This window comes from Drosophila miranda, chromosome XL, assembly GCF_003369915.1.
Source record: "Drosophila miranda strain MSH22 chromosome XL, D.miranda_PacBio2.1, whole genome shotgun sequence".
Lineage (NCBI taxonomy): Eukaryota > Metazoa > Arthropoda > Insecta > Diptera > Drosophilidae > Drosophila > Drosophila miranda.
The window spans coordinates 24,041,362-24,054,314 of record NC_046673.1 but is presented as its reverse complement, the minus strand read 5'-3'; the positions used below and the strand labels follow the sequence as shown (position 1 = coordinate 24,054,314).

At 49.0% G+C, this 12,953-nt stretch overlaps 1 protein-coding gene across 3 annotated transcripts; it reads right to left on the bottom strand.

The window, feature by feature from the left end:
• Nucleotides 1-5: 5 nt before the first annotated feature.
• On the bottom strand, nt 6-12,871 carry LOC108157118 (collagen alpha-1(I) chain). Of its 3 annotated transcripts, XM_017289004.2 has the most exons (12): nt 12,763-12,871; nt 12,261-12,667; nt 8,162-12,186; nt 3,986-4,613; nt 3,822-3,895; nt 3,231-3,744; nt 2,945-3,133; nt 2,699-2,887; nt 1,832-2,023; nt 1,628-1,679; nt 1,439-1,554; nt 6-678 (listed from the first exon to the last, which is right to left on the bottom strand). In XM_017289004.2, the coding sequence occupies exons 2-12, from the start codon at nt 12,642-12,644 to the stop codon at nt 517-519; spliced, it is 6,525 nt and encodes a 2,174-aa protein (XP_017144493.1). In that variant the 5' UTR covers nt 12,645-12,667; nt 12,763-12,871; the 3' UTR covers nt 6-516. The 3 variants fall into 3 exon arrangements, with proteins under 3 accessions (XP_017144493.1, XP_017144502.1, XP_017144512.1); XM_017289013.2 differs by lacking the exons at nt 6-678; nt 2,699-2,887; nt 2,945-3,133; ... (1 more) ...; nt 3,822-3,895; nt 3,986-4,613 and having other exon boundaries at nt 1,463-1,554; XM_017289023.2 differs by lacking the exons at nt 6-678; nt 1,439-1,554; nt 1,628-1,679; ... (4 more) ...; nt 3,822-3,895; nt 3,986-4,613 and adding an exon at nt 6,241-6,935.
• Nucleotides 12,872-12,953: the final 82 nt, after the last annotated feature.

Genomic DNA, 12,953 nt, shown 5'->3' with positions numbered 1-12,953 from the left:
TAGGATTATGTGGCCATTGCTGTGTTTATGCATGGCATTTATTATAGATATTGTTTGTTTTTCTTTCCAAATGCATTTGCTTTAAATTAATATTAGATTATAATTTACAATTAAAATACATGCTGTGTACACTGTAGGATTGCGGTAGGAGGGGCCACCTAATCGAATGGGGGTTATCCATTCGAACACGGAAACGCATCGCAAAGAAAGATAATTTCTACGTTTTGCTAAAAACTGAAACAAATATATACCGAATGGGTAGTGGAAGATACTCGGTACGGTCCATCGTCATTTAAGTAAATTTACAATAGAATTATACTAGCAGTTTGGGGTTTTCACTTGGAAATGATTCCATTCGGAAATGCAATCGTGTTTGGCAGTCGCGTGCCAGGAGGTGATTAAAACTTACGGAAACAAAAAAAAAAAATTTAAAAAAAAAGAGTGACCCCCCTCATGCCCCTCATCATCATAATCTTCGTCTCTCTCTTTCTCCCTCTCTCTCGCTGTCTCGCTGTGCTAGCGTCGCTTTTTGACGCGTTCAATGTATTTTGTTTTGTTAAGGGCACGATTGCCGGCATTGGGATCCATCATGCGCTTCCAATCGGTCTGCCCCACCACAAAGCCAATGGCACGCATCTTGTCCTGGGCGCGCTTCTCCTCGATGTCCGCCCAGCGCACCTGGAAGGGAGACGAAAGTGAGTAAAGTGTCCTTGTAACAGATGGTTTGGTGTGAATTTAGGGAAACGTTTCAGAATTTCCAGCTACTACTCTATATGATATATTCCCATTCTACATTCCTTTAAGCGACGATTTCGTACACATATTTAATATCGAACTTTCTATAACTTTTCCAATATAATCGTATAATATTTAAAGCTTGAAAAAATAACTCAAAAAATGGAACCACAGATGTCAAATATCTCTCTGCTTTAGGATCGAATTTTCTTTAGATTCATCCATCTTTTAAGTTTCATTGCAATCGTATGACAAATGCCATATTTTAAAAGTCTTCTTGTCTAGTAATTTCCATTAAAATCGGATAATAAATACAGCTCGAAGAGTCCCGTATAATGGAATGTACAGCGTGTCACAGACATCAAGGAATCACTTCTTATAAACAACAACAACTTCATATAACAAAGACACAGCTAGAGAAGAGTTACCTCAAAATGGAATATCTCCACCTACTGCTGTCCTCGATTATCAAATATCTTTGTTCCTACAAAACCAAGTGATATTAAACTTTAGGCATGACTTCCTATAACCATTATCTAACTATCCTTTAAGTTTGATAGTAATCGCTTAAGTAGAACATGGCAAGAAGAGACAACAGTACTGTGCATCTACTATTTCTATCTCTTTTCTTCTAATGGTTTTCTTTTCTTCTTCTTCTAGAGATCTACGTGTATCCTTCGTTTATCCTTTATCCAAAACTCACTCGCTTCTTGCCATCGACTGATGTTTTTGGTGGCTCCCAATCGTCCAGCTGCAGATATTCGGCCATGCTAGCTGTCTTGCTTTTCTTCAGGATGCGCATGGTGCCGTCCAGACGGGCTACAAGAATAATCAGGATAATTCATTGAAGAGAACCTATGAGGGGCCAGGGGTGCAGGCAGGCAAGACTTACCTAGATTATCCTCGGTGTTGTCGCTTTCCCACTTGCTTTTCAAATTGCCAAACTGCACGGAACCACACGGAACGGAACCACCGATTGAATAGAGGGAGTAGAGGAAGGGGAGAACGTGGAAAAGTTGTTGTTGTTGTTGTTGGTTTGGAAAAGGATCCCCCACACTGTATGTTTTTGGTTTTTTTATTATTGTTTAAGACTTACATCGTAGCAGATATCATCGCCGTTGCTGTCATCTGTCGTTCCATCAACAGCGGCAGTGGCGGCGACGGCGACGGCAATGGCACTGGCAGCGTTTGCGGCGGCGGTGGGCACAAGATCCCTAACAAGCCCAGTGGCTGATGCCTTGGCATTGGTGGCATTCGAAGCAGTGTCCTCGCTATAGGCATTATCATCCTGAAATAAATGAAGCCGCCATAAATCAACAAAACGTTCGCTTCGTTCGTGTTTCAGCCTTTTTGCAGCACATTTGCAGCCTTTACTAAAGAGCTTAATAATAGGATCGATCATTCATTAATAAGTTTTCGATTCACAGATCTACAGTGAATTGTAGATGGTGTCATGTCATGTCGCTTTCGCTTTCGCTTTCGCTTAAGAACTTATGTGCTAGAATCTTGGCGATACAGAGCGCATATCCATATCGCCATATCGGTATATTCATAAGAATCAATCAATCAATTATATTCATTTCATTCAACATATGCCACAGAACAAAACTTACGTCTAAGAGCATATCTCTAAATTATAATCCCTTCTGTTCTACTGTTCTACGACAGAAGGGCAGAGTAAAAGTTAAAAATGTTTTTTTTTTTCGAGTATTCATAAGTGACTAGAGCGTCGACGGTGGCGGTGGCGAGAGCATCGGGGGCACTGGCCTGCAGCGCCTGTAGCCTGCCGCCACGTGTGGAGAATCCTTAACAGATTGTGGTTACAGGCTACAGGCGGCTCAGGCCAGGGACCCACGGGCCTCCCGCCCCGTCTCAGTGTGCAGGACGAGGATCATTCTCATTCCCGCTCAACGCGAGAGAACACGATGAGCACGAGCCTCGGATGATTCTAGGGCATAGTTACCGTTGCCATATTCTCAACATCTTCCATCTCGACCACATTCTCCAGCAGCGTGGCCACGTCCAGCTTGATGTACTGCAGCGGCGTCTCGTTCCAATTATCCAGCGCCAACTGGATCTCCTCTGTGGTGCGCTTGTGCGCATTGCGTCCCAGACAAGTCTCCACATCGCACAGAAGGTCCACAATGTACGGCTACAAAAAGTGGATATATACAGATATACAGATAGATGGTTATTTCCCAGGACTCACCACAAAATTCGAGTCCTTTGCATGGCAGTAGAACTCGTTGAGTGTGCGCAGCGAATTGTTATTGCAATCCACAATTATAAAGTCGTACAGATTATCGCTGAGCGTCTTCTTGAACGATTTGATCAGGTATTGCATGTAGGTCTCCTCCATGGTATCATCGTACTCGTACAGCAGCTCCTTTTTGGGTATCTGTGGCGGCGGCACAAGGGAAGGAAATGAATACAACATTCCACGCACCAGGGGTGCCTGGCACCTTTAAATTCCATATCTCGAGCTGTCCACTCACCTTCTTCCCCGTTTTGGGGCACTTCTCCTCGTAGTCATTCTCGACGATGAAGTAATCATCGATGCTGAGTATACGCGGTGTGGCCCCGCCCATTTCCAGCTCTTTTTCCTTGATAAGGCGTGCCACGTAGGACTTGCCGCTGCCCGGTGGTCCGCGTAGGATAACACAAATGCGCTTGGGACGCGTCAAGCGGCCGGGCGACAACAGAATCTCATCGATCGATATGGTATTGCGATTCTCGTTCGTGGGCACACTCATTTCCAAATGTGGGGCAGGGACATGGCCGGCGGGTACATCCTCATTGGCCTTTGCCTCCGAGGGAAACAGAGATTGCGGCGCAGAAGGGGCATCCACCGATGACGACGGTATCAGTGGGCCCTCGCCCAGCATGCGACGCTGCGGATTGGTGGGGAAGGCCTTCTTGAAGGATTCTCCGCCGTAAGAGATGCTATTATTAATGTGCATCGATGGCGGCGATGGCAGGGACTCATCATCGCGCATTTCCACGAAATTACTGTAAGGATTTCAAGCACGGATTCACGTTAGATAGTGGCTCCCGTGGCTCCTGTGGGTCTGTGGGACGGGACTTACTCTTCCCCATCAGAAATATCCTCGAGATCATCGGACTGCTTCGAACTGTTCTGTCCCTGCGGTGGGACAGGTGTCTAGGAGGAAGAGGGAAGGATAAACGGCGGATTAGGTATCGAATCAATGGATCAGAGATGTGGGAGGGGGGCTTACCCCCTGGGGTTTACCTGCTGATCGCTCTCTTCGGACGGAATCGTTTGAAGCTGACGACTCTGATGCATTTGCAGGCGCTCCTGCTGGCGCAACTGTTTCTTTCTTTTTTTGTTACGCTTGTTTAAGGCTTTTTCATTAGGTCCGGGTCCGGGTCTGGGTCCGGGTCCGAATCCGGTTCCAGCTGAGGGTCCGGCTGCTCCGACTCCTATTCCTAATCCTGGTCCCATCCCCATTCCGAGCGGTGCTCCGCCGCGTCCGCCTCCGCGTCCAGGTCCCATCATTCTTGGTGCTAGTCCTGGCATCATTCTGCCACCCACTGGGCCATAGCCATTGCTCGAGGCGTGTCCATAGTCAAAGGTCTTCAGGGGCCGAAATTCGGGCAGCCCATCGCCAGATGACATCGAGGAGGCAGCGCCCCCCCCGCCAATTCTGGCCGACTTGTGGCCATAGTCGATGACCTTGGGGGCGGGCGTCTTGTTCTGGTAGTCGAACACCTTCATGGGACGGTGCACGGGTTCGTCATCGTCCGGGTCCTGATCCTGGTTTGGCTCCACCCGTGAATGTGAGTGATAATGAGAGTGGAATGGCGGCGGCCCCTGTGGCCCCAGTGCTAGCGGATACTGCGGCGGCGGCTGCTCCGGTCTGCAACGTGGGGGCAACGTGGTGTGTTGGAAGAGGTGGGGCGTGGTGGGTGAGTGGAAGGGACGCAGTGGCGTGGTCGTGGTATTGTCGGTATCAAATATCGGTATATTTTGTTGGTATTTGTTGCAGTATTTTTAACGGTATTTTACGGTGTTTCGGTTGGCATTTATTGTTGTTTGATATTTCGATTTTTTCATGGATTTCGATTATCGATTATTATCGTTTTTTTTAAATTCGATTTTTTGTTCGTTTTTGAGGTTTTTTTGTTTTCAATGTTTCAAAAACCAAAAGAAAAACACTTGAACTTTTACTTTTCTTTGATATTTACCAAAACAAACAAAAACGTATTGAAGATGTGCGGGGGTAAGTCATGGGGTGGCCGGGTCATAGGTCAGAGATCCTAAGCTTTGCAGAGAGAATTTTACACAGATAAAAGCACGGACAAAGAGGAGAGACCAATGCCTCTCTCTATAAAAGATATTCGAATTCGGACCCTCAGTGGATGTTTCCCTCCCCGCCCCTTCACACCACCGACCCCTCACAGAGAATATGTGTATCGATAATTAATCGGAAAACTGTAAGACTCTTTTGGAGAACCTTTTGAGAGGAGGAAGGAGGCAATACACCTCATATTCCATCAATCAGCGGACAGGACAAGGAATACATATTGTACATATCGGCATACTCTTTATTTATTTCTTTATTTATTGATTTCTTTAAAACTTTCGAATTTTGAGGCATACAGTGCGTTTCAATGGTGTATGTATATACGGGAGGGACATCATATGGCTTATAAATTATAGAGTTTTACAGTAGTTTACAGCTTATCGACGTTTTTGTTGGTCGGTCAGTCATCGAATATTGAGCTAACTATCGATAGCTACCGATAAAACAATTTTTGCATTTTAGATATAGAGAGACAGATAGACTGAGATTGGGAGAGACGAGTTATCGACAATAAAATCCATATCAATTATCGATTTATGTTTACAATTGATCGGGCAACGATTAAATTTATCGAACGGTTACCGCAACGTTCTGTGTGTGTTCTGTTTTGTATCGCATCCAATAAAAAACGCATAAATACCGTATATATTGTGAATATTGTAAATCTTTAAGCTATCGATCGAACACATTGTTCGAATATCTTAATTATTAATCATCCATCTATCGTTCATCGTTCATCTATCGTCTATCGTTAATCAAAAAAAAAATTAATATCGGTCTGGCAATAATAGTATATGGCGTGGGGTTCAAGGGCTATCTATATTTATGGTTTCTCATTTGCAGTTCATCTGATCTTTCATTTAGAAGAGTTCTGGATCCTTAAATTCTTTGCCCTTGCGACTATCAAACGCACTGTACACCCCACTGTACACCTCTCTGTTTTGTAATTGTATTTTGTAAACAGCAGACCGACCCCAGACGACACTGGACACTGGTACTTTTGTGATTGATGTAAAGGATACCAAAGAATAGAAAAGACTGGGGTGTCAGCTTTATATAATATATACATTGATAGATAGATAGATAGATAGAATAAACGGACTGACAGACTGAATCGACATCGGACAGTTTTCTCTGGTGTTATTCTGGGTTTAATTCCAATCTTAATCTCCAACATTGATTTAGTTTGATGTTCTTTTATTGGTATATATATTAAATATATCATTTACGACTTGTACAACTTTTAACTTTCAAAAACTTCGATTCAGAGACAGAGATAGAGTGAAGAGAGAGTTAGAGAGAGAGAGAGAGAGAGTCAGAGTTTGAAGAGAAGGCAAAACGTTTCGAGGAAACGAAACAAAAATACGAAAAAAGGTAGGTTAGGTATTTAACAAAGCGGAATTGTTACAAAGAAAATAAAATTGTTTTATAAACCAATTCATTTTGGATGTTAATTGTTTTTGTTGTTTTTTCCAAACTCTTTTTGGGACCAATTAAGGATATGCTAGAGGTCTAGATCTCTGTTTCTGTTTCTGTTCTGTTGTGTTTTTGTTTTCTTGGAGGATGTGTACTTGGTGTGTGTGTGTGCTTATTTGCTGAATTAATCTACTATATAGCTCTATATAGTGCTATGTGTGTGTTTTCGATTTTTCGATCTTCATATGGTCTGCAGAAGTAGAAGAGGAAGCTCTGAGTCTGAGGCTGAGGCTGGGACTGAGAGGCTGGGGGTTCAGAGGGCCTGATCCTCCATCCCCACTGCCGCTTCTTAACTGCTTCCTTCTCTAATACTCTCTCTCCTACTCCTAGATCCTGCGCTGCTTCTGCTGCTGGACGTTTCTATTGGTCCTGTTTTTGAATTTTTCTTGGACTTGACCGCTGCTCAGACCACGCGGACACCACAAGACACCATTCATTCATCGTTTGGGACCGCATGGGATCGTATGGAATCGCATGGATGTCAGGATTTATGCATCGATCGATTCACCCACCAACCCAACAATCAATACCATATTTCATTATTTTTTCGTTTTTTTTTGTTTGTTTTTTTTTTTGGTATTTTTAACAAAAGTTTTGTGTGGTATTTTTTTTTTTGTTTCGTTTCGTATTTCGGAATTTTTTTTTCAGTTGCATAGAAGTAGAAGAGAAGAAGAGAAAACGGGTATGGAATATAAATTCCAGCATTAACGATAACTAGAAAAAAACACATCGCCTGCACATAATCTACATTAAAGGATTTTTGGGGGGACAGAGAGAGAGAGCACGAACAGACAGAGAGAGAGAGACAGATAAAGAGAGCGACAGGGAGCGGAGTGGTGGTGGTGGAAGGGGAGGATTGAGGAAGGTCAAACGAAAAAAAATCGACGGGGACTCGATGGGAAGGAAGATCATAAAAACGCCTGGTAACGACGCGGTATTTATTCGGCAATAAAATGGTATTTAAGAGTGGTATTTATCTGGTGTTTTTCCGTAATAAGCTAGTATTTAAGTTTAGTATTTTTTCGAAATAAGTTATAGTTAACTGTGGTATTTCATGATCGGACAAATGTGAGATTAGATCTTGTCTAAATTTCAGTATTAAACTTAAAGAAAAAAAAGACATTTCCCCAAAAAGGGGAATGCAGCAGCGCCCTTCGTTCGAGATTCGCGTCATAAGTAGCTTTTGCTGAAGGCAATCGTATCTCTATAAAGATTAAGTACATGAGAAAATCTCACTCTGTCTTTTATTTCACGTAATACCATAATTATTCCCAGCTATTCAATATTCCTTGCTATTTTATCCCTCAAGAGTCAGGTCCAAAAGTGGAAGAAAGTATCCCCAACACCTAATCGTAATTCAAAGGATTTCTTATAGATTAAAATGGCAGGTGTATGCAACAAGAGATTCCTCTAACGATTCATCAGAGAAAGATTCAGCAAACAGACAAGACGCTCGGTCTGTCGGGGAATCAGAGGGATATGATAGCCCTTCTTGAAGGGTATTTTTTAACTTTAGCATTTTGATTTATAGAGATCAAAGTATTCTGATGTTTGATTTGGCGTTAAGAGAAGAGTTATTCATAAAATGTTAAGAGTTCTAGAGTGTTCTGTTTTTGGACACATACCCGTCATCCCATGGTTTCCGGTTTCCAAAGTTCATCATGTTTCCGCCTACGCCTCCACCGCCTGGTCCTGGTCCTGGTCCAAAGTTTCGACGATTGCGCGGAGGACCTCCGCCCAGGTCCTCGTCAAAATTGGGCATCGGTGGACCGGAGCTGCGCCGGAATGGATTATCACTATTGTTAGGATTATTCGGGGGTCCTCCCGGTCCACCAGGTCCTCCACCGAAGTTGGGTCCTCCTCCAAAGCTGGGTCCAGGACCTCCACCAAAGCCAAATGGATTAAACGGTCCCGAGTCATGGCCGAGTCCAGGGCCAGGTCCACGGAACTTCGGACCAAAATTGGGTCCAGGTCCGGGACCGGGTCCAGGCCCAGCGCCCCCGCGATTGTGGGGCCCGAAATTGGGTCCGAAATTAGGACCAAAGTTCGGACCATTTGGTCCATTATTGGGGCCAAAATTCGGTCTAAAGTTGGGGCCATTAGGACCAAACTTGGGTCCTCCAGGACCAAAGGGCGGATGTGGGCCACCGTTTGGACCGAAATTGCGGCCGCCATCGGGGCCAAAGTTGAGTCCAAGTCCAGGTCCAGGTCCAGGTCCAGGTCCAGGTCCAGGTCCAGGACCAGGTCCAGGTCCATGTCCGTGTCCAGGTCCGAAATTCCTGCCATTCGGCCCGAAGCCGGGGGGACCATTTCCATCGAAATTCTTGCTAAAGTCCGTGAAATTATCGCCCGGAACCTGCCCGGGTCCCATTTGATTCATTTGATTGGGACCGAAGAGCCCGGGGCCATCTCGAAAGCCAGGACCAGGACCAGGACCAGGACCGGAATGAGGACCGGGACCGGGACCATCGCCACCAAATCCACGATGCAGCCGAGAATGCTGCTGATCTTCCATGTCCATGGGTCCACGGCTACGGCTGCGTGCGTCCCCACCATCGCCACCGCTATCGCGACTCATCATCGACTCCCTGGAGTCCTGCGAGAGCTTGTCCACATTCCCCGGCGATTGAGACTGCGAATGGGAATGGACTTTCTTCTTGCGCTGCCATTCGGCAAAGGACAAGGGCCGTCCCTTATTGCCGGCGCTTCCTGCCTCCGATGAATCGTTGGCTCCTGCTCCTGCACCGCCCTTCTCGCTCATCCGCTCCTGGGCCTTGGCCACTGCCTGTGTGAGATTGTTGATGAAATTGGGATCCTTGAGGGCAATGGACACATTCGCCGGCAGAGATTCGTCCGCCGTCTGCTTGGCGTCGGCCTCAGCAGCGGAGGGGACTCCTTCGTTCACGGCTGCCGAAGCAGCGCCGACGACGGCTGCCTGATCACCAGGGTTCTTGATGACCACATCGAACAGCGACGGGATCTTCTTGTTGTCATCTGCGGCGCCTCCGCCGACGCCCGGCTCGGCGCCGTCCTCGACCAGATCGAGCCCGGGGATGCCATCGCTCTTCTTGAATATGCTTGTCATGGGCGTGTCCACCAGCTCCGAGTCTGGCTCTGGCTCATCATCGTCGTCGTCATCGTCCAGTGAAATGGTGAGAATATTCTCCTCCTCTTTGGTTTGCTTCGCCGGTGTGGAGGTGGCAGCGGCCCCCTCGAACCGCCGCTTGCCAAGATTAGACATTGGTCCAGGCCCAGAAGCAGGCGCAGACGAAGGCTCGCTCTTCTGCTGATGCTGCTGATGCTGCTGCTGCTGCTGCTCCTGTTTCTGCTGATGCTCTAGGGGCTTCTTGGGGGACAACTGCTTCTGTGGAGATCCCGTCTTCAGCGCCATGGGAGGCTCCACGACATGCTCCCGGCGCATGGGCGGCGGCTGCTGCTGGGTTTCCTGCTCACGACGCTGCTCGTGATTCCCGCCTGGGAATGGACCAGGTCCTCTGCCTCCGAAGCCAGGTCTACCGCCAGCTCCAGGTCCAAGTCCACCGCGATTGGGACCATCAAAGGCAGGTCCAGGTCCTCGAGCTCCAAAGGGTTCTCTCTCAAAAGCAGGACCTGGTCCGTGTCCCTGTCCGTCCATTCCAGGATCACCTCTGTTTGGACCCTCAAAGGACCCACCACGGAAGCGTCCGCCACCGTCTTCCATGTCTTCGATGGGATCTTTGCTGCCCATTGGTCCGACTGGTGGACCATCTGGGCCCCCTCCTCCTCCTACTGGACCTCCACTCTCTTGAGCCTGACGGCGACGACGCATCTGCTCGCGTCGCTCGGCAATGCGACGGCGCTGCTTCTCAAATTCCTCCTCGTAGCGACGGTACTCGTCGCGATCCGGATGATTGGCATTGGCCCGTTTCCAGTCCTCGAACTGCTGCTCCCACTGATCGAACAAACGATCGAAGCTCGCCTCATCCAGATCTGGCCCAGCAGGAGCTCCTCCTCCTGCTCCGGCTCCGCCTCCACCACCTCCTCCACCTCCACGTGGATGCTGCTGCTGATGTGGATTGTTGTTGTTGTTGCTATTGCTGTTCCTTTGGCCAAAGTTTCCACGATTCTGGCCACCGCCATCGCTGTTGGCACCTCTCTCTTCGTTGTATCCCTGATTCTCCCAGCGTCCCGCATTGTTGTTGTTGTTGGGAGGAGGACCACGGCGGTTGTTGGCCCCATAATTGTTGCCAAAGCTCCCAGAATTATCGGGAACTCCTCCGCCACCGCCATAGCTGTTGTTGTTATTAAAGTTCGATCCTCCCCCTCCTCCTCCTCCTCCGGGGCTATTGCCAAAGTTTCCAGAGTTTCCGCCAACGCCGCCGGAATTTCCAGCAATCGATCGTCCAGGTCCAGGTCCAGGTCCTGCTCCAGGTCCAGGTGGGCCTCCGCCGCGACCACCGCTAAATCCTTCTTGATTTGAGAGAAACTCCTGGCCAGAACTCTGTGTAAAAGGATTCTGGCCGCGTTGCGCGGCAGGGCCATCTCCTCCTCCTCCCGCCTGCTGCCCAGGTCCATCGCTCCAGCCCTTGCGCTGGAAATTCGGGTTCGATTTATTTCCATGACGCTGCTCCATATCGGGATTATTCGTAGACCAACGATTCATCCGCTGATTGTTGCTGCTGCCCACCGGCGGCTGTTGCTGCTGCTGCTCCTGCTGTTTGTCCTGCATAGATGGGGGTGGTCCATCCCAGCGTCCCCGATTAGCCTCAGCCGAGGACGACGGCGGCGGTCCGCTCCAGCGATTGTTGCCATCCCCACCCTGCGGAAGCGGGGGTCCGTCCCAGCGTCTGTTTGTATCGGCGGCAGGTGGAGGCGGTCCGGAATTCCAGCGATTGTTTGCATTCCCTCCAGATGGGGGAGGTCCCTCCCACCTGGCGGGTCCTACGGGACCGGGACCTGGACCGTGACCTGGGCCTGGACCAGGTCCGGGCCCATCTGTGGGCCCCTCCCACCGTGGTGCATTACGTTTCGGAGGCTGATGCTGTTGATGCTGCTGCTGGTTCCATTGGTTCTCCATGGCATTGGGCGGGGGCTGGCGCATCTTGGGATCAGCGCCCATAAATGCAGGCGGCGGCTGCTGCAGATTGGGAAAGGGATTCATGTTGCCCTGCATCTCGTTGGGTGGCTGACTGTAGCCCCCCATCTGTGGCTGTGGCTGTGCCATTTGGTTGTAATGAGACGCCGGCGGCGGTTGCTGGAGATGCTGCTGCTGCTGCTGTGCCGCCGGTGGGACGTTGGGCCACATATTGGGATTTGCCTGATGCAGCTGCTGGTGCTGCGGCTGCTGCATGTAGCCTCCGGGATTGGCATTCTTCTGCGGTGGCGGCGGCGGTGGTTGGCTGTACATCTGCGGCTGGGCCATAATCTTGCCCGGCATTCCAGCTACCGCAGGATTGGGGGGCACTTGAACGGGCACTGGAGCCACCGCCGGCGGAGCCTGGTAGTATGTCTGTTGTGCCGGGGGATAGCACTGCACTCCCGGCTGTACTGCCACGGCGGTGGGCATCACGACAGCTGCTGCTGCTGCTACGGGCGCTGGTGCGACAGCGACGGCAGTTACGGCCGTGGGATTTGCACCACCAGCTGCTGCGGCAGCCATCTCCCGTTTGTACTGGAAGAACACAAGCAAACGAAACGAATTAAAAGGGGAATCCTCCACAAGGGGGGCAGTAGTAGGTCACACACCTGCTCGCCGTATTGGGCATGCCACTTGGCGTACTCCTGCTGGTAGGTCTGCCACTGATGCCAGTGGTGCTGCAGCGCATATTGCTGCTCGGGGGTCATGGCCGCGTACTGTGCAGCCGTGTACTGTTCATAGGGGTTGGTGGCCGTTTGGCCAGCTGTGCTGTAGGGGTTGCCTCCCAGTGCCGCAGGCATGGTGACTTGTTCAGCGGCGGCGGCAACAGCGACGCCGGCGGGCACCACCGAGGCGACTGTGGATGGCTGCTCGGCGGGCGGCGGCGGTGGCGGTGCGTCCGGCAGAGGTGGCGGTACCGAGGGCTGGGGTGGTGCAGCCATTGGCACGGCGCCTGGCACCAAAGCCGCTACTGCAGGCCATTGGTTCCACATTCTCACTCCTCTTTTTTTTCACTCTTTAGGTCGCAAGAAAATGGGGTTTTTGGCATTATGTTATTGTCTACTGATTGTACATGTGCTCCAAATACATTTTAGTCATCACTACACTTACCCTAATGTTTATTTTATGTAATTTGCAGCAAAACTAATTTCCGAACTCAAGAAAAAGTAAAAATTCCACACACTTCGCCATTTTTGGCTTGAAAATTAGAGATGTGGTACGGGAAGTTCGATTGCCGCAATACGCATACGATAGCAATAAGAGATATCGATAGTGATATTGGCTATCGGGTTAGAACATAG